The sequence below is a fragment of the Dendrobates tinctorius genome, unplaced genomic scaffold (genome assembly GCF_039654945.1).
Source record: "Dendrobates tinctorius isolate UK_male_01 unplaced genomic scaffold, ASM3965494v1 ptg000028l, whole genome shotgun sequence".
In the NCBI taxonomy this organism is placed as follows: Eukaryota; Metazoa; Chordata; class Amphibia; order Anura; family Dendrobatidae; genus Dendrobates; species Dendrobates tinctorius.
In genome coordinates, this window is record NW_027361696.1 from 65,344,849 (window position 1) to 65,365,699 (window position 20,851).

The 20,851-nt window shown below is 44.3% G+C and overlaps 1 protein-coding gene across 2 annotated transcripts in view; it reads left to right on the top strand.

The window, feature by feature from the left end:
• Positions 1 to 20,851, top strand: part of TBC1D17 (TBC1 domain family member 17) — a 79,186-nt gene that overhangs the window by 25,294 nt on the left and 33,041 nt on the right. For both annotated transcript variants that reach the window (XM_073570873.1, XM_073570874.1), the window contains exons 3-11: positions 3,784 to 3,858; positions 3,969 to 4,089; positions 7,022 to 7,226; positions 10,668 to 10,779; positions 12,405 to 12,566; positions 12,777 to 12,908; positions 13,117 to 13,220; positions 15,433 to 15,527; positions 19,910 to 20,026. In XM_073570873.1, coding sequence (XP_073426974.1) covers positions 3,784 to 3,858; positions 3,969 to 4,089; positions 7,022 to 7,226; positions 10,668 to 10,779; positions 12,405 to 12,566; positions 12,777 to 12,908; positions 13,117 to 13,220; positions 15,433 to 15,527; positions 19,910 to 20,026 — 1,123 coding nt within the window. The remainder of the gene's footprint in view (positions 1 to 3,783; positions 3,859 to 3,968; positions 4,090 to 7,021; positions 7,227 to 10,667; positions 10,780 to 12,404; positions 12,567 to 12,776; positions 12,909 to 13,116; positions 13,221 to 15,432; positions 15,528 to 19,909; positions 20,027 to 20,851) is intronic.

Sequence of the window (20,851 nt, forward strand, 5' to 3'; positions counted from 1 at the left end):
TTCCATCTCCCCTACTCCCTGGAACAGTCTTACCGGTTCCACGTGGAGATGATGAAGAACGAGGTGGGGTAACGTCGTCTCGGAGTCCTTCCGCCACGGAGTAACGTTCAAGCAGATCCACCAGTTGATCTGCGGTCGTAGGATTTCCATGGCTTACCCACTTCCTCAGGGCTGGCGGTAGAGCTCTCAGGTACTTGTCCATGACGACTCTCTGGATTATCTCTGGCGCTGTCAGCACCTCGGGTTGTAGCCACTTCTTCGTCACGTGGATCAGGTCGAACATCTGTGACCGCGGTGGTTTATCCGGCTGATAAGTCCATTGATGCACTCTCTGTGCACGGACAGCGGTCGTCACTCCCAGCCGGGCCAAGATCTCGGCTTTCAGTTTGTTAAAGTCCTGCGCAGCTTCAGGCTCTAAGTCATAATAAGCCTTTTGGGCCTCACCGGAAAGAAACGGGGCAATCAGGCCGGCCCATCGTGCCTTCGGCCATTTTTCTCATACCGCCGTCCGTTCAAACGTGGTCAGGTATGCCTCGACGTCATCTTCGGTCGTCATCCTCTGCCAGTACCGACTCACGTGAATCACTCTCGACTCGGCTTCCAGGTTAACCTCATGTAGGCTTGCCAGGCGCTGCGCCACCTGCTGGAGAAGCGAACGATCGGTAGCTGTCATGTCCACCAACTCCTTCAGCTGGGCCATCATCACCCGATTAGCTTCTTGCTGGACGGCGGTGGACTGTACCAGCGCTTTCACCACGTCCTCCATGCTCATGCTTGCAACGTGATGCCCGCGTTCTCCACCACAATGTGATAAAACACTCCGGGATCGCCTTTGCTGGGGTCAAAGGTCACGTGCGTTCAGCATGAAACTCAGGCGCAGAGCTGGGATACGGGTGTAACTGACCCTGGGTCAGGTTTATTAATGGTGAAAGCAATGCATAAAGAAATAAAACATAAAACAAATCCTTGCCTGTCCGGCACTAACTAAACAAAGTACAACCTAACTACCAACTGGCGGGCTTCTCCCGTCCAGCCAAACCACAGTTGCAGTGGGCACTGCTTCCACTCACGTGTGTCTCTCACACAGACAGGCTCTCTGTGTTCCCAGGCTGAGACACTCACACAACCACCTTGCATCCTTTTATATCCACCTCCCATTATTCATTAGCAAGCAGGTGCGATACTGACCAGACTAGGCCACATAGGAAAGGAATCTGGGCGAGATATACCTGCCCTCATCCACTATTCCCACATGATTCTCACAGCCCTTAAATCGCAGAGATATGGCACATTTTAACTTTACATCAGCACAATTTGGGAACCAAATTTTTTTTTTTGTTAGGAAGTTATAAGGGTTAAAAGTTGACCAACGATTTCTCATTTTTACAACACCGTTTTATTTTTTACGGACCACATCACATTTGAAGTCACTTTGAGGGGTCTATGTGATAGAAAATACCCAAAAGTGACACAATTCTAAAAACTGCACCCTCAAGGTGCTCAAAACCACATTCAAGAAGTTTATTAACCCTTCAGGTGCTTCACAGGAATTTTTTGAATGTTTAAAAAAAAAAATGAACATTTAACTTTTTCACAAAAAAATTACTTCCGGTCCAATTTTTTTTATTTTACCAAGGGTAACAGGAGAAGTTGGACTGCAAAAGTTATTGTTCAATTTCTCCTGAGTACGCTGATACCTGATATGTGGGGGGAACCACTGTTTCGGCGCATGACCTCAGAAGGGAAGGAGCACCGTTTGACTTTTTCAATGCAAAATTGGCTGGAATTCTGATTGGACGCCATGTCACGTTTGGAGAGCCCCTGATGTACCTAAACAGTGGAAACCCCCCACAAGTGACCCCGTTTTGGAAACTAGACCACCCAAGGAACTAATCTAGATGTGTGGTGAGCACTTTGAACCCCCAAGGGCTTCACAGAAGTTTATAACGCCCGGGCGTGAAAATAAAAAAATCATATTTTTTTTCCAGAAAAATATTTTTGCCAACAATTTTTTATTTTCCTAAGGGTAACAGGAGAAATTGGACCCCAAAAGTTGTTCTGCAATTTGTCCTGAGTAGGCTGATACCCCATATGTGGGGGTAAAACACTGTTTGGGCGCATGGCAGGGCTCGGAAGGGAAGGAGCACCAGTTGACTTTTTCAACGCAGAATTGGCTGGAATTGAGATCAGACGCCATGTTGAGTTTGGAGAGCACCTGATGTGCCCAAACAGTGGAAACCCCCCAATTCTAACTCCAACCCTAACCCCCAACACACCCCTAACCCTAATCTCAGCCCTAACCCTAATGGGAAAATGGAAATAAATAATTTTTTTTAATTTCATTTTCCCTAACTAAGGGGGTGATAAAGGGGGGTTTGATTTACTATTTATAGCAGGTTTTTATATTTGGCAGCTGTCATACGCCAAAAGACACTTTTTATTGTAAAAATAGTTTTTGCATCACCACATTTTGAGATATTTTGACCCACCGAGTCATGTGAGGTCTTATTTTTTGCGGGACGAGTTGACGTTTTTATTGGTACCATTTTCGGGCACATGACATTTTTTGATCGCTTTTTATTCCGATTTTTGGGACGCAGAATGAATAAAAACCAGCGTTTCAAGAATTTCTTTTGGGGGGGGGGGCGTTTTCACCGTTCCGTGTGTAGTAAAATTGATAAGGCGGTTTTATTCTTCAGGTCAGTGCGATTACAGCGATACATCATTTGTTTTTTTATGTTTTGGTGCTTTTATGCAATGAAAACAATTTTATATAAAAAAAATAATTATTTTTGCATCGCTTTATTCTGTGAGCTATAACTGTTTTATTTTTTCGCTGACGATGCTGTGTGGCAGTTCGTTTTTTTGCGGGATAAGATCACGTCAGCGGTACCATGGGTATTTATATCTGTCTAATTGATCGCGCGTTATCGCACTTTTTGTTCGGCGGTATGATAATAAAGCATTGTTTTTTGCTTTTTTTTTATTTTTTAAGGGGTTCGCTAAAGGGGTTAACTAATGGGACAGGTTTATAGGGCGGGTCGTTACAGACGTGGCGATACTAAATGTGTACTTTTATTGTTTTGTTTTGTTTTTTATTTCCAAAAATATGAATTTATTAGGGAATATATTTTTTTTTAATTTAGCGTTTTTTTTTTTTTTTGTTTTATTATAAATTATTTTTACACTTTTTTTTAACTTTATTATACTGTCCCGGGGGGACATCACAGATCTCTGTGACAGATCAGCCTTTCTGATACAGGCAGTGCTGGAGGCTTCTTCATGCCAGCGCTTTGCAGGCCCCGAAGGTCCCCGCCGCCATATTGTATCCGGGGACCTGCAGGGAAGGAGGCCCCCGCAGCAGTGCTGCACATTGCGCTGCTGCGGGGGTCTCAGGGAAGCACGGAGGGAGCCCCCTCTCTGCCGATGCTTCCCTAAATCCCCGGTACACTGCGATCGTGTTTGATCGCAGTGTGCCAGGGGTTAACGTGTCAGGGGCAGTCCGTGACCGTCCCTGACACATAGTTCCGGGTGTCAGCTGTGATAATCAGCTGACACCCGGCCGCGATCGGTGGCGCTTACCCTAGACGTACTATCCCGTCCATGGGCATAGGGGCCCGGGTCCCATGGACGGGATAGTATGTCAGATGGCAGAAAGGGGTTAATATAAAAAAAGTAAAAATTAAAAACTTGTCCCCCAAAAATGCAAAAACAGTGGGCCCAAAATAGCTGCGTCCTGCAGCAGTTAAAGGGTCGCTAAATGCTGTATTTTTTTCTTCCTAGACTTCGGATGTGCTCCTCCAGTGGACGCCTGTAGAGGAAGATGGTGAAACGACGCAGATTCATTATTCTAAAAAAGTAAGAGGAATTTTTGCCACCAATTTACCAAATTTGATCTTCCACCGGTAAAGGTGAGCTCCAGTTTCAGAAGCAATTTATTTATTTTTCTTTCATGCCTTTTTGTCCAGGAGTCTCCAGGCAGCGCAGCATGCCGAGCGGAGGACGATATGTTTGATCCCGGTTATGAACCAGACTGGGCAGTTATCAGCACAGTGGGAACCAAAGCTCGTCCGCAGGAAGATTTGTCGGGTGGGTAAATGTCGCTGTCTTTTACCCCTTCATGACCTTTGGTGTGTATATATATAATATACTAGCTGAAGAGCCTTGCGTTGCCTGGGCATAGTAACCAACTGTGGTTAGTTATAACAAATTATAATGATAATATTGCACATAAAAACATCCTATCCTGTGTGATACTGACTGCTGAGCCGTGTATCTAATCCTATCCTGTGTGATACTGACTGCTGAGTCGTGTACCTAATCCTATCCTGTGTGATACTGGGCTCCCCCTGCAGTCTGTGTCAGAGGGTGGTCTGTGTTGGCACGGTAATAAATTGTGTTATTTCCAGCTTTACAGAAGGACGATAACACCATAGAAATGATAAGAATAATAGGCCAAATTGTTTGGTGAATTGGAACACGCGGGGTTAAAATTTCGCCTCACAACATAGCCTATGACGCTATCGGGGTCCAGACGTGTGACTGTGCAAAATTTTGTGGCTGTAGCTGCGACGGTGCAGATGCCAATCGCGGACATGCACACATACATACAAATAAATATATATATATATAATGTGTGTGTATGTGTGTGTATATATATATATATATATATATATATATATATATATATATATATATATATATATATATATATATATATATATATATACACACACACATTCAGCTTTATATATTAGATATATAATCAAAGGTTGTGTCCCTGCCTTTGATGCGGGTTCATACGCCGAGCCTGCATCTTTTCTCGCACATGACTGATGTAATCAGCTATCATGCGCCTTTAACAGCCACGAGTGGAGCTCTGCTCGCGACTGTTAACCAGTTAAATCCCACTGTCACTCATTGATTTAACAAGCTCTTGCCGTAAGCGTATCACAAATGCCGACCATCGGCTCCCTTGTCGTTTGATCAGTGTGTGCAGATGGTCTGCAGAAGACCCCCATGCCTGTCATTACCATACTCCTATGAACACCGGCTTGTGACCAATTGATGACTGTCGTATTCCTATTACATCTCAAAATATATATCAGGTGAACGTTCACACGAATATGTCCATCATTTACTCAAATTAAATATATATATATATATTCTCCGTCGCCATAGCTTTATAGGGCTTTTTTTTTTTTTTTTGTAGGTATGAGTTGAAGTTTTGATAGTGAAAAAAAAATTCCAAGTGAGGAGAAATAATGGAAAAAAAATACCATTAAACGATCACTTCTTTTGGCTTCATTGTCACTGCATTAAATGTGCAGTAAAAAATGACCTGTCAATATGATTCTCAGTACAATTACACCGATGCCAAACGTGCATCGTTTTCTATTTCAGCAGCATAAAATAAATATGTAAAAACAAAACAAAAAAAAAGGTTTGTCACAATTTTCTGAAAACTTTATTCATTTATCCCATAAATTTAAATGCATTTTATTGGGATTTTTGTGATATGTAAAGGAAATTATATACGGTTTTCTAAGTATGTAAAAAAAAAAAAAAACTCTGAAAATTATGAGGTGCATTTGTATTCAGCCCTCCTGAGTCAATACTTTGTAGGACCACCTTTCGCTACCATTACAGCTGCATGTCTTTTGGGGTCTGTGCAAATCTATAGGTGACATTTTTTCCCTTTGTTCTTTGCACACTCGCTCAGTGAGATTGGATGGAGATGTCTGTGATCAGCAATTTTCCCGTCTTGTCACAGATTCTCTGGGATTTAGCTCTGGCCCGTGACTGGGCCATTCACACATATGAATATTCTTTGATCGAAACCATCCATTGTAGCTCTGGCCATGTGTTTAGGGTCGTTGTCCTGCTGGAAAGTGAACCGAAGCCCCTGTCTCAAGACTTTTGCAGTCTCTAACAGGTTTTCCTTCATGATTGCACTCTATTTGGCTCAATTCATCTTCCCATCAACTCTGACCAGCTTCCCTGCCCATGCTGCCCCACAGTTTAATTCTGCAACCACCAAGTGTGACAGTGAGGATGGTGTTTTTTAGGTGATGAGCAGTGGTAATTTTCCACCACACATAGTGCTTTGCTTTAGTCTCACCCGGTCAGAGTACATTATTCTACATGCTCACCGTGTGCCCTAAATGGCTTTTTGCAAACTGTAAGCAGGACTTCTTAAGGATTTTAAAAATGTCTTTCTTCTTGTCCTCTTCCATAAAGGCCAGATCTGTGGAGCATACAACTGATAGTTGTCCTGTGGGCAAATTCTCCCGCCTGATCTGCCGATCTCTGCAGTTCTCCAGAGTGACCAGGTGCCTCATGGCTGCTTCTCTAATTAGTTATCTCCTTGTTTGGGATGTCTGTTTAGGGGATGGCCATGTCTTGGTAGGTTTGCAGTTGTACCATACTCCTTCCATTTTTGGATGATGGATTAAACAGTGTTCTGTGAGATGTTCAGTGCTTGGGCTATTTTTTGCATCCTAACCCTGCTTTATAACCCTCTTTTATAACGTAACCCTGAAGATTCTCCACAGCTTTATCCCTGACCTGCCTGGTGTGCTCCTTGGTTTTCAAGATGCTGTTTGATATCTAATGTTTTCAAACAAACCTCTGAGGCTTTCACAGATCAGCTGTAGTTATACTGGGAAGAAATTACACACGGGTGGGCTCCGTTTACTAATTATGGACTTTTGGAGGCGATTGGCCACACAGGATTTCATTTAGGGGCTGAATACAAACGCACATCACAATTTTCAGATTTATATTTTTAAAATAATTAGAAAACCATGTATCACTTCCTTACACTTCCTAAATACTTCCTACTTTGTGGTGGTATATCACATAAAGCCCCTATAAAATACAATTGTTTTGCGATGGAAGGCTGTTGGGCACCCTGGATAGGATCGTACTGCTGTAAATGCAGCTGTTAGTGATTCACTGTGGCTTTTAAGGGGGTTAACAGCGGCGATCACTCATTCTGTGTTCACTTTTACTTTAACAGCCTTGAAATCGGGGAACCGTGACAAATGGGCCTTCTTGTTCAGCCTGTCAGAGCTCAAGTCTGTGCGTAAAAGCAAGATGGGCCTGAGCTGGTCATATCTGATATTCACTACTAAGGATGGGGTGTCCTTCCAAGCTCTTCATTTTCATCAAGGTGGCACGAAAGCTCTGCTGAAGGCCCTCCGGAAGTACGTCATACTGGCCGTGTAAGTAGCGAACTTGCGCCATGTTTCCAGTCTTCGAGATTTATGGCTTTACCACAGTATGGCGACTTCTCCAGCCATTCCTCTCCTGGTTGTGGTGGCCACCTCACCTGTACTAAAAATAGTTGTGAGACCAATGTTGTCTTAATAGGTGAATCTAAAATATTCTAATTATGACACTGAAGCAGACACAATAATCTGACAGCTACTGTATTCTCTAGATCATGTGTCAGCTTTACTGTGTAGACTGGGCAGAGCCAGCAGAGGATAGGGAATTTAATAGCTCTTGGCAGGACAATTTTTCTGCTCTTTGGTTATTCCATAAAGGGGTTTTCTTGTTTCAGGAAAAAAAAACCCAACTTTTTCTGCCACCATTTTTTCGACATCCATACCATTTATCATTCTGTCGATGTAGCTGTTTGAGAACTTGTTTTTTGCTTAGTAAGCTGACTGTTTTATCAGTAGCATTTTGTGGTACATACAATTTTTTTTTTTTAAAGTGAGGGGACCAAAAAAATTCTGCCGCTTTTACATTTTATTAGATTTTTTTTCTCCTTTATTTTGTTAATTGTACGCGTCAATTTTATATTTTGATAGAGCTATCTTTTACAGACTTTGTGATAAATATAATCATATATATAATTATTTTAAGGGGCTGTTTTTTTTTTAAACTAGTTTAATACTTTTTGATGTTTTTTGCTCCTTTTTATTTTAGCCTTTTGATCACTTTTTTTTCTGCCATCAAGGCAGTATATAGCGTAAATCTTGGTGTCCAGTGAAGTTTAGAATGTCACTGAGCTTCAGAGGAGGAGTAACAAGATGGCAGTAGTGAGGTTGTTCAGAAGACACCTGACTGCCCTGGTAAAACATTGGTTACCCGTGAATGCTGGGGCACCTATTGGTGCTAGTGGGCACAGGTGAATGTTCCATTTAAATGCCACTGTTAGAAATTGGTGAAGACTCCTGTGCGTCTAGCATCTGTGGGCGCCTGTGTGTCTGTGGGTGGGGGCGCCTGTGCGTCTGTGAGCGCCTGTGGGTCTGGCCTCTGGGGGGCCTGTGCGTCTGTGGGCCAGGTGCCTGTGGGTCTGGCCTCTGGGGGCGCCTGTGGGTCTGGCCTCTGGAGGCGTCTGTGGGCGCCTGTGCCTCTGACGGCAGTGGCAGGCTTGGTAGCACATCCGTCATCTGCAGCATATGAAGGGGGACTCGGCTGAGACCGCTCAATACACACGACTCCATGGCCGGTATACAAGTCACGGAGTTAGGCACACAAGCCCAGCTTCACAGTCTATAATGTACCTGATAGGGCAGCAGTGGACTAGTGTGATGCTGCAGGATCAGACTACATAGCTTATTTGTAGTCTGTTACCATGGCGACACACGCTGGAGCTGTAGAGCTAAAACGGCAGGAAAAATTTAACCACAATTTATAGCATTTTTGCTTCATTTACCTTTAGATTTATTGGGACAATAGTTAATAATTATTTGTGAGTGTGTGACCTCGGGTGAACCAAGGATAAACCAATCACAGCAATGTAGCGTTAGCGTGAAATGCGATCGCCTACTATTCCTCCTTGTATTTTATTCCAAATGCCCTTTTTAATCGCTGTGGATGAGATCGGATTTCCTGCCCGGCTCTGCTTACCTCGGGCAGGCGGCATCCATCAGTCGTGAAAGTGAGCAGGCAGCACAGCGTTAATGGCCGTTCCCGCTCCAGAGGAATCGTCGAGTGGCCGCTCTGTTTTCCCGTCTATTATTGATGAGCTTCATCTTGTCATAACCAAACGCTCCAGTTTCACTTACTACAACTGCTGCCGGATCCTGCGGGTTGCTGACGGATGTGGAGTCCGGGCTATTAGGACATCTTAGGTACTGCTTAAATTGCTTCTCAAGTGCCTGTCCTGGAATTCCTTATCAATTAAAGGGAAGTGGATATTATGCTACTCTACGTATTGACGGCATATTAAAGGGATATTCTAAGGGGTTTCTCACTCTCCCCTACAATGATAAAAGTAAGAGTAAGCCGATCTGTCAGCAGATTTCAGGAGACAAACTAAACATTATACAGATTTTTGAAATCGGATGAGGCTGCTGTACATGCTGTGAAAATCCCACATCAGAATGGCTGTATAATACTGATAAATTGAGCTTCCAGCTGCAACCGCACTCCTAAAATGCTTTTTTTTTTTTTTTTTAATCTGGCAGGAAAACTTTCATGAATTATTGTATATCCATTCTTCTGTGGATTTTCAAAGTCAGTACACCAGCCCCGTTAGGTCAAAGGGATCTGTAAAATAATTTATGCAGTTTGTATTGTGAAATCTGGTGACAGGCTGTAAAGCTTAGCTATCCTTCGACCCAAAATTTGTAGAAAAGCACAGTCTTTTTTCCGTCATTCCTCCCCACAATAAGTTAAAACTGCTTTGAGTACACACGGTAGTGTCATACGTGCAGGTACTGTCCTTAATATTGTGCCATCCACTTCTATTTGAGTGGACGGTTCCTTTCATAAACATTCTGCCAGCACTATAGGTGCTGGGACGTTCTATTTCTCACTTACAAGCATTGAGTTGCCAATGAATTGTGTGCGAGCCGAAGGGGGGTCCCGCCTCGCCGCTGGGTGCTGGAGGGAGTCCCGCCTCCCCACCAGGTTCCATCTGCACAGGGTCTACATCCTGCATCACTATATTATGACTCATTGGGTTGTAGAAGCTGCTCCTGGAGCCGGACCCCTCCACTCGCACCGTACTCTTTCTTTCCTTCTTTGGTTTCAGGGAAGCCTCGGACCCATTTTCGTGTGTTTGGATTGTAGTGCTGCGTTCTCGCAGTCAGCACCCGCTGAATCCAGCAATCCACACTCTGACATTGAGTGTTAATAGCGTTGTCTGTGTCATCACAAAGCTGATAACTGCTGATGAGGAGCCACGGTCCTTGGGCCTGATTTGTGCTGCAAAGACAGAATAGCAGAGGCCGGAGATGGATCTCATTAGTATTAGAGCCGGTGATTGTCAGTCACTTCAACTCGTGACAGCAGCAAGAATCTGCGGAGAGAACCTGCCGCACCCATCGCATCGCAACCCATCATCACAGACACCATAATTCTTTGTCAATTTTTGATGTGGTTTTAGTAGAAAAAAAATCCTAAACAAATCTACACTGAAAATAAACTCCAACCATTTGGTGTGAAAATCAGCACTCTTGTGTGGGCCCCTCTCCTGGCTACGTTTCCTATAATTGTAACTCTACGTGTTTGCACATGTGGCTTCATCCACTCCCTTTTACTATTTGCGTTAAATAAACTCCATAACCAATTTTTTTTTTTTTTGGTCCCAACAGCCCGGCATCTGGACCCTCAGCAGCGTTTCGCCCCAGCCATGCTTACTCATTGGATTCAGACTACCCTATTAGGGTCTATGTCTCTAATGAACATTGTTTTTATATTTTCAGGTCCCCGAAGGATTCTCGCCTCTTTTTGGTTTATCCCCAGGACTCTCATGCCCTCTCCCACTCCTTCGATGAACTCCAAATGTTTGATGATGGCTCCTCTGACTTGGTGTCTGTAAGTTCACTTCATATATGAATCTCGACAGAAACACTATTATGTCTGGCTGAAGAAAAAAAAGAAACACAATGTGCAGCCATTTCTCCAAACACAGGATGCAAACGTTACTGATCTGCCAATGAGTGGAAAATGGAAACCACATTAGCAAATCTTCTCGATTTATTCGGTATGGTGTCTGAGCATTTACAGCCTTGGGGTTATTAATGATTGTGGAAAGTTTTTGCTGCTGAATGCATTTGGGCAAATCATCAAGATCTGCTGCTGGCAGCTCCTGTGTAAACACCGACCAATGACATCCCAGATGTGCTCAATGGTAGACAAGTCTGGAGACCCTGCAGCCATGGTGTCACGTTTAGGCCACGCAGGCTGCTCATAGCAACATGATCAATGTGCGGCCTATGGTTGTCTTGTTGAAAAACTGCTCCTGGGACACTTTGGAGAAGTGGCTGCACCACTGGTTCCATGACTAAATCAATGAAATGCCAAACCCCACCTGGAAATAGGAGTGGACACACAGAAGAGTCCCCTGCGCAAGGACAATATGTGGACCCTTTGCAGTCCGATAGCTCATTATAATGCACAATTCCACCTGCTCTGGAGGTGGTTGTGGCCCCATTTCCTCCTGGGCCCTTGTGTTGCACCAACGGTTTGTCTGCACCTACCTCCAATGAAGACTCAAATGGTCAAGCTCTCATACATTATGCCACCACACGCCATAATCCCGGGAGTTGCAGTGGTGTAGCATTCATTAATGAAGGCCTCCTCATGACGTTGGCCACGTGGTCTCCAGACCAGACGCTGGTTATCATTGTCATCCAAGACAAGCGTATCTCCTCACCAAAGGTCATAATCCTCCAGTTCCAGCCTCTATTGCCATCTTGCTCTGCACCATGACATGCTTTGAGATCGGTCGGTGGTGTAGCTGGACGTCCGGCTCGTAGACCAATGTCGTGTAAACGCCTCCTGAGGCTTGTGTAGCCGCTATATGACGCCTTAGGCTTGGTATGTGACATTTAATTCCACTTCTGGTACAGATTGGATCACTATGCATGAATTTTCTAATGTGATGAGACCATGTGGGCACCATCGTGAAGAGACATGAGAACATAACGCTAGTCCTACTCCTGGGATTATGATGTAGGGGTGGGATAATGTACAGACAACAAAAACCCTTCTAGTCTTCATTCCCTGTACATGAACAGCTTAGTGGGGGAACTTGGCGGCAATTTCTCCAAAGTGTCCCAGGAGCCATTTTTCAATTCAACCCTAGGCTGCATGTTGCTCATCCTACTGTGAGCAGCCTACGTGGCCTAAACCTGCTCCCATGGCTGCAGCCTCTCCAGACTCGTTATTGGTCGGTGATTGCACAGGAGCTGCCAGCAGCGGATCTTGATGATTTGTCCGAGTGCATTCAGCGGCACAACCATCCTCAGACATCTAATTAATAATGTCACTGATGGGAGCCAAGGCGGGAAGTGGCTCTCAGACTACATACTGAATAAATCGAGAGGTTTTGAAAATGTTGTTTCCACTTTTTCCCTCATTTGCAGATCAGTAACGTCTCCATTCTGTGATTTCCATCATTCCTGGCACAGTGTATACATTTTTTTTTTTTTCTCTAGAGATTTTTTCAAGATCCATATTCTGCAACGTTCGGCGGCTTCTCCAAAGTGACCAATTTCTTCCGTGGAGCATTACGGCACCAGGACGGCCATCACCAAAGACCCCTATCTGAGATGGCAGTCGGTCTGGAGGATGAGCCAGGCTTTGAAGTGATCACCTGTGTGAGTAATCGGGGCCCGGCATTTATTTTCTACCCATTGAAGGCCGCCATCTGAGCCCCTGAGGACTCTGGGATTGTATTGAAGGAGGTTTGGTAAATTTAAAGGGTTTTATACAGCAGCTTTCACTTGCAATTCACTACGTTAAATGGAGTCTTGGGTATCGTTATTGCGGGTTTAGGCTGTAAACTCACATCCAGAAATCTGTTTCAGCAAGTGGAGCTGGGCGAGCGTCCAGTCATCCAGCGCCAGGCTCCTGTCAGCGAGCAGGAATGGGAATCCTACATTGATTCTGAAGGTCGAGTGATGAATGTGGACGGCTTGAAAAAAAGGATATTTTCTGGGGTAAGTGCGGCTGCACGGATCAGATCTGTACACTGCAGTATTCACTGCAGATCCCGGTCCTAAAAAAAGCATCTGCTGCTCGTACTTCCATTTAAGCACACTAGATGGCGCCATTTCTCAGCGCTGAGTGCACTGCAGATATCCCATCTACTTAATGAAATGCGCTGCTGTTCATTTTACTTTTTTTTTTTTTTTTTTTTTTTTTAAGGGATTGTGCCAAGGGCTTCGAAAAGATGCTTGGAAGTACGTCCTGGGCTATTACCCATGGGATAGCACAGCGGAGGACAGAAAATCTTTAGTACGGAGAAAAACGTAAGCAAATGGCAGAGTTAGGTGGCGTGAGACCCCCCCCCCTTGTGGACAGGATGGCTAGTGCAATGCTTGTGCAGTCACTGTTATACCGGCCGTTCTGCTTCTGCATACAATGACTTTCTTTCCTAATTTTAAAGTAAGAACGAATGTTGAAAAGTAGTTTTTATTGTTTGGGAAAAGCTGGTTCTTGAGCCCCATCGTTAGTTGTCTATGGGACAGCTGGTACTCTGCTTTCTCCAGCAGTCCTATAGACAGTGAATGGCACAGAGGTCGAGCATCCACACCTTTCCATTTTTGGGATCCCTTTTGTTCCTAGCTTTTGGATCTCCAGTTATCCCGAAAATGGTGCTCTGCTTAACCCTCCGCTCCTTTTCAGCTACCTCCATCAGTCCCATTGGCTGGAGCAAAGGTTGGGCATCCACGCCATTCAGTGACTTACAGCAATAGCCGGGCGCTATATTGTGAGCCCTAACTATTCCCCCTCAGTATGAGATCGGACATGTGGGAGGACATAGGGTGACAGTGGGGTCTGGATAATGCAAAAATACCAAAACTTTCAGTATCTTTTACAAGGCAAAGATAAAGCAATGTACAACTTGCAAAATGACACAGGTTCTTATAGTACATTGCCTGGTGTACCATGTGCCCGTCATTAAAGCTTTTGTACAGTATATGATAAAAGTGAGTACACCTCCTTATATTTTTGTAAATATTTTATTTCTTTCATGGGACCGTACTTGAAGATCTGACACTGATAAAATGTAAAGTCGATATACGGCTTATATTACAGTGTAAATTTGGTTTGCCCTAAATTGCGGGGAATAAAAGTGAGCACACCCCTAAGGGAAAATGGACAAATTGGGCCCAATTATCAATTTTCACTCCCCGATGTCATGTGACTCATTAGTGTTACAAGGTCTCAGGTGTGAATGTGGAGCAGAGGTGTTATGTATGGTTTTATCCCTCTCATACTTGTCACTTGAAGTTCAGCATAGCTCTTCATGGCAAATAACTCTTGAGGATCTGGAAAAAGAAATTTTGCTCTATATAAAGATGGCCGAGGCTATAAGAAGATCGCCAACACCCTGAAACAGTTTGGTGAAGACAAGCAGATTAAGGACATGGCTTATTAAAACCTCGTCCTGTGGTCTGATGAGCCAAGATAAACTTATTTGGTTCAAATGGTGTCGAGCGGAAACCAGGCGAGGAGCACAAAGACAAGTGTGTCCTGCCTACAGTCAAGCGTGGTGGTGGAAATGTCGTGGTTTGGGGATACATGAGTACTGCCGGCTGTGGGGAGCTACAGTTAATTGAGGAAACTATGAATGGCAACTTGTACTGTGACATACTGAAGCAGAGCATGATCCCGTCCCTTCAGAAACTGGGCTGCAAAGCAGTATTCCAACATCTTGCGACTCCAAACCACCTCCAAGGCCACCATTGCCTTTCTAAAGAAACTGAGGGTAAAGGTACTGGACTGGCTAAACATATCTCCAGACCTAAGCCCTATTGAGCATCTGTGGAGCCTCCCCAAACAGAAGGTGGAGGAGCACAAGGTCTATAACATCCACCAGCACCGTGATGTTGTCATGAAGGAGGGAAGAGGATTCCAGTGATCTCCATGCCCAAGACAGGCAAGACCGTGCTGGAAAATAATGGTGTCCACACAGAATATTGACACTTTGGGCACAATTTGACCATCTTCACTTAGGGGTGTACTCACTCTTGTTACCAGCAGTTAAACATTAATGGCTGTGTGAGTTATTTAGAGGATGCATGGTATTTACACCATTATACAAGCCGTTCACTGAGTACTGTACATTGTATCACAGTGTCAGATCCTCAGTGTGGCCCCATGAAAAGATATAATAAAATATTTACAAAAATGTGAGGGGTGTGCTCATTTTTGTGATATACTGTATGTTTGTAAAAAAACATACATACTGTATATATTTTTGGGGGAATTTTTTTTTTTTTTTTTTACATCAGTCACCAGCACTCATCTTATAAGTTTGCTCCAAATCGCAAAAAAAGGTCTATATTTATTAAATAACATGATGGAAGTGCTCTGGAGATAGAAGGGTTAATTTCTGCCTCGCCCACTCATCTTACTAACTAACCGAACCAAGCGAGCGGGCAGATCGCACGGGCTGGCTGCCATCTCCGTAGGACAACACTCAACACGTTTCAGTGTCTGTCTCGCTGTTTCCAGGGACGAGTATTTCCGTATGAAACTGCAGTGGAAATCTGTGAGTGACGACCAGGAGAAGAGGAATTCTCTGCTGAGGGGGTACCGCAGTTTGATCGGTCAGTACAATATGGAGCCATTTAAGCTTGCAGAGCATGGCCACAGCCGGGCTGGCACGCGAGGCTGAGTGGCATCACTGGTACAAATTAAAGCCATTTAGTTAAAGAGCCTATATCCATTCTTAAGCCTTAATGTTTTGTCTCTATTTATAGGAAAATATTTGTTTTTTTGTTTTTTTTAATCTTTTGGGAATTTTTGGCAATATTTTTTTTACTTTTTATGTTATGATCTGTATTAAAATAAAAAAACAAAACAAAATTGATAATCTTCCAATCTTCACACTGGCCACTGGGGTTTAGGCTCATACTTCCTTTCCTTTCAGGATGAGTTTACAGCAGTCTCATTATCAATTATCAATGACACAGCTGATAACACAGGATCTATCATAATAGATGATGTCACAGCTCACCTGCTCCCCTCCTTTCACAGTGACCTTTGCACATGCTCATTAGATGCTTCAACAAAAGGGATAGGACGAGAGTCTGTTCTTTGTGGCTAATGTGCATGTGTTGTTTCCTGAAACAGGAAGTTAAAAAAAACAGTGGCCGGTGTGAGAAAATTTGAAGATTTCCCATTTTTAATACAAATTGTAATTTGGGGAAAAAATGTCAAATATACACTGCTCAAAAAAAGGGAACACTCAAATAACACATCCAAGATCTGAGTGAATGAAATATTCTCATTGAATATTTTGTTCTGTACAAAGTTGAATGTCCTAACAACAAAATCACACAAAAATCATCAATGGAAATCAAATTTATTAACCAATGGAGTCCTGGATTTGGAGTCAAACACAAAATTAAAGTGGAATGTAATGTCCTTTAAAACAAGTCAAAATGATGCTCAGTATTGTGTGGCCTCCACGTGCCTGTATGACCTCCCTACTGTACAACGCCTGGGCATGATCCTGATGAGGCCGCGGATGGTCTCCTGAGGGATCTCCTCCCAGACCTGGACTAAAGCATCCGCCAACTCCTGGACAGTCTGTGGAGCAACGTGACGTTGGTGGATGGGGCGAGACATGATGTCCTAGATGTGTTCAATCGGATTCAGGTCTGGGGAACAGGCGGGCCAGTCCATAGCTTCAATGCCTTTATCTTGCAGGAACTGCTGACACACTCCAGCCACATGAGGTCTGGCATTTGCCTTCATTAGAAGGAACCCAGGGCCAACCGCACCAGCATATGGTCTCACAAGGGGTCTGAGGATCTCATCTCGGTACCTAATGGCAGTCAGGCTACCTCTGGCAAGCACATAGAGGGCTGTGCGGCCCTCCAAAGAAATGCCACCCCACACCATTACTGACCCACTGCCAACCGGTCATGCTGAAGGATGTTGCAGGCAGCAGATCGCTCTCCATGGCATCTCCAGACTCTGTCACGTCTGTCACATGTGTGAACCTGCTTTCATCTGTGAAGAGCACAGGGCGCCAGTTACGAATTTGCCAATCCTGGTTTTCTGTGGCAAATGCAAAGTATCCTGCACGGTGTTGGGCTGTGAGCACAACCCCCATCTGTGGAAGTCGGGCACTCAGACCATCCTCATGGAGTTGGTTTCTAACTGTGCAGTCACATGCACATTTGTGGCCTGCTGGAGGTCATTTTGCAGGCCTCTGGCAGTGCTCCTCCTGTTCCTTCTTGCACAAAGGCGGAGGTAGTGGTCCTGTCGCTGGGTTGTTGCCGTCCTACGGCCCCCTTCACATCTCCTGGTGCACTGGCCTGTCTCCTGGTAGCGCCTCCAGCCTCTGGACACTACGCTGACAGACACAGCAAACTTTCTTGCCACAGCTCGCATTGATGTGCCATCCTGGATGAGCTGCACTACCTGAGCCACTTGTGTGGGTTGTAGAGTCCGTCTCATGCTACCACGAGTGTGAAAGCACAACCAACATTCAAAAGTGACCAAAACATCAGCCATAAAGCATTGGTACTGAGATGTGGTCTGTGGTCCCCAACTGCAGAACCACTCCTTTGAGTGTGTCTTGATAATTGCCAATAATTTCCATCTGTTGTCTATTCCATTTGCACAACATAATGTGAAATTGATTGTCAATCGGTGTGGCTTCCTAAGTGGACAGTTTGATTTCACAGAAGTTTGATTTACTTTGAGCTATATTCTGTTATTTAAGGCTAAGTCCCCACGTTGCAGAAATGCTGCGGAAATGTCCGCAGCATTTCCACAATTCCCTGCCGTGGGTAAAACGTATGCGGAATTCGTATGCATTTTCCCACAAAACACAAGTGTTTTGCAAGTGTTTTTAGCTTGCAGAATGCTTGTGCTTTCCAAGCGATTTGAAGCATCGCTTGGAAAAGTGACAGGTTGGTCACACTTGTCAAGCAATAGTTCTTGACAAGCGTGACCAACTTTTTACTATTGATGCTGCCTATGCAGCATCAGTAGTAAAAGATAGGATGTTAAAAATAAAAAAAAATAAAATAAAAATGGTTATTCTCACCTTCTGACGGCCCCCAATGGCCTTAGCACTCCTGGTACATTCCGTTCCCAGGGATGCTTTGCGCGAAGGACCTTTGTGACATCACGCTCCCGAGACCGCAACGTCATCTGGGGTGATTCTCGCAATGCATGCCTGGCAACGGAAGATGCTGGCAGCGTGGCTGAGAGGCAGGAAGGCGCCAAGGGCCATTAGAGGGCAAGTATGTCCCTATTTTTTATTTTAATTCTATTTTTAACAGGGTTATGGTACCCAGAGACTCTCCTCCAGACCCTGGGTACCATCCGCACATGAAGCACTCACTTTACACATGGTGGGCATAGCCCCATGCATAAAGTGAGCGTTTCAATGCAATCCTATGGCGGCGGAAGCGCCGCGATTCCGCAGAAATAATGAACATGCTGCGGATTTTACTGCTATGCGATTCTGCAGCGGTAAAATTCGCAGCATGGACACAGCAACTGCGGAATCCCATAGGAATGCATGGGGATGCGGTTTTTAAGCGTTTTTTAGGCGTTTCCGCTGTGGGAAAAATGCGGCGGAAACGCTTAAAAACGCAACGTGGGCACACAGCCTTAGGCTATGTGTACGTGTAGCGGAACTCTCGTGGAAGTTACCGCGAGAATTCCGGAATTCCATTCACTGGAAAATCGCATTTTAAATTCCCGCGATTTTTCCCGTGGAAAAACTAGCGATTTGCAAGCTTTTGTAGCTTGCAGAATGCTAGCGTTTTCCATGCGATCTGTAGCATCGCTTGGAGAACTGATTGACAGGTTGGTCACACTCGTCAAACAGTGTTTGACGAGTGTGACCAACTTTTTACTATTGAGGCTGCCTATGCGGCATCAGTAGTAAAAAGATCTAATGTTAAAAATAATAAAAAATGGTGTTATATTCACCTTCTGGCGTCCCGCGCAGCGTTCCTGGGCCACAGTGATGCTTCCGTTCCCAGTAATGCCTTGTGAGACCTTTGATGACGTTGCGGTCTCGCAAGGAATATGGACCGCTACATTATCACGAGACCGCAACGTCATCAAAAGTCTCGCAAGGCATTACTGGGAACAGAAGCATCGCTGAGGCCCGGGAAGGCTGCGTGGGACGCCGGAAGCTGAATATAACACCATTTTTTATTTTTTTTATTTAACATTAGATGTTTTTACTACTGATGCTGCATAGGCAGCCTCAATAGTAAAAAGTTGGTCACACTTGTCAAACACTAGCCAGGCAGGAAGAAGCTACGCAAACAGCAGGGGAAAAAAAAAAAAATTGGCTCAGCTCCCAGTGGTGAGCCGACTCCCGTCGGTCACATGAAAGAGCCGGCTCTTTGTCTCGGTTCGTTCACGAACGACACATCACTAGTGGGTACCATCCGCAAATGTTCTGCTTACTTTTTGCATGGTGGTCACAGCCACATGCGGGAAGTAAACAGAACAATGCAATACTATGGGTGCGGGATCGCCGGAATTCCGCAAAATAATTAGCATGCTGCGTATTTTTCCGCAGCATAAGCAAAGCATTGCGGAATCCCATAGGAATGCATGGGATGCTGTTTTTTTTTTTTTTGCGGTTTAGCGGCAAAATCGCGTGTTTAAAAACGCCGCAAAAAAAAAGTGACGTGTGAACGCAGCCTTAGTGTTCCCTTTATTTTTTTGAGCAGTGTAGTACGCCATTTTCTGATGACACATGTATAAACTAGGAAAAGCTCACAACAGCGGTCTTCATCCCTCTATAGCCCACTCATTGTGGAAATCAATAGCTGTCAGAGATCACCGTTTTCACCAGTGTCCTCATTCTCTTGACGACCTGTCAGAAGATCTTCGGGCCCCGGATTTAATTGTTTTGATTTCGTGTAGTAATATATAACAGAGGTCCTATGTGAATAACGTACGGCAGCAGAATTAATACTTGTATCGTCCCGTCACTTCTCAGAAAGAGATGTCAGCCGCACAGACCGGAACAACAAGTTCTACGAGGGCAATGACAACCCGGGGCTCGGCCTTCTCAACGACGCCTTGATGACGTACTGCATGTATAACTTTGATCTGGGTATGTACCGGTGGCTTCCATCTTTGGGATTAATGAGGGAGTTTGACTTGGCTATGACGCTACATGGTTGGCAAAAGTTTTCTTCCCTTCTCTCCACTTAAAGGGTCCGTTTACACATTCAGGGTTAATTTTTTAAATGCTTAGAGGGGTTATTTTCCATTTTCATAGATGGGTATTGTCGGAGAGAGTGTGTAAAAACAAGCACTTTTGCAATTTACTGCTTATTAAAATTTGCAGCCGTTCGTGAAACATTAACAGTTTTCTTATGTTTACACCTCGTTGCCAAGGAGATCAACCACCGCTGCTGTCTAGCTTGCAAGCACAGATCTGAAGCTGCCCCATATTAAGAAATATCAGCACCCTACAGAGATCCTGGTCAGGGTCAAAATGGCGCTTACAAGCTTGATAGAAAGAAAATTGTAAGCGCTGCACATGTTCTGCTGTCCAGCAGCGGTGGACGGTCTCCAAGTCAATGAGCTGTAAACAAAGTGTTAATATCGCAAAAAGGGCTTAAAATTTTAATAAGCAATAAATTGCAAAAGTGCTTGTTTTTGCAAGCTATTTGTCAATGCCCAATTCTCAATTCTGAAGATGGGAGTATCCCTTTTAAATGCATGTATTTGGGCTAAAAATTATATATTTTGCACCGTTTTTAGCTGTTACAACCCTTCCTTGCAAAATGAGTTAACTGAGAATTGTCAGGGAGTTCTTTCTGCGAGAACTGTTTTATCTGTCTTTTTTTGAGCTCTTTTTAGCTGATCCATGACCACGTCATAGATTAACTCTACTTTTTATGTGGTCTGAAATTAGCACAGGTGGGAGTAC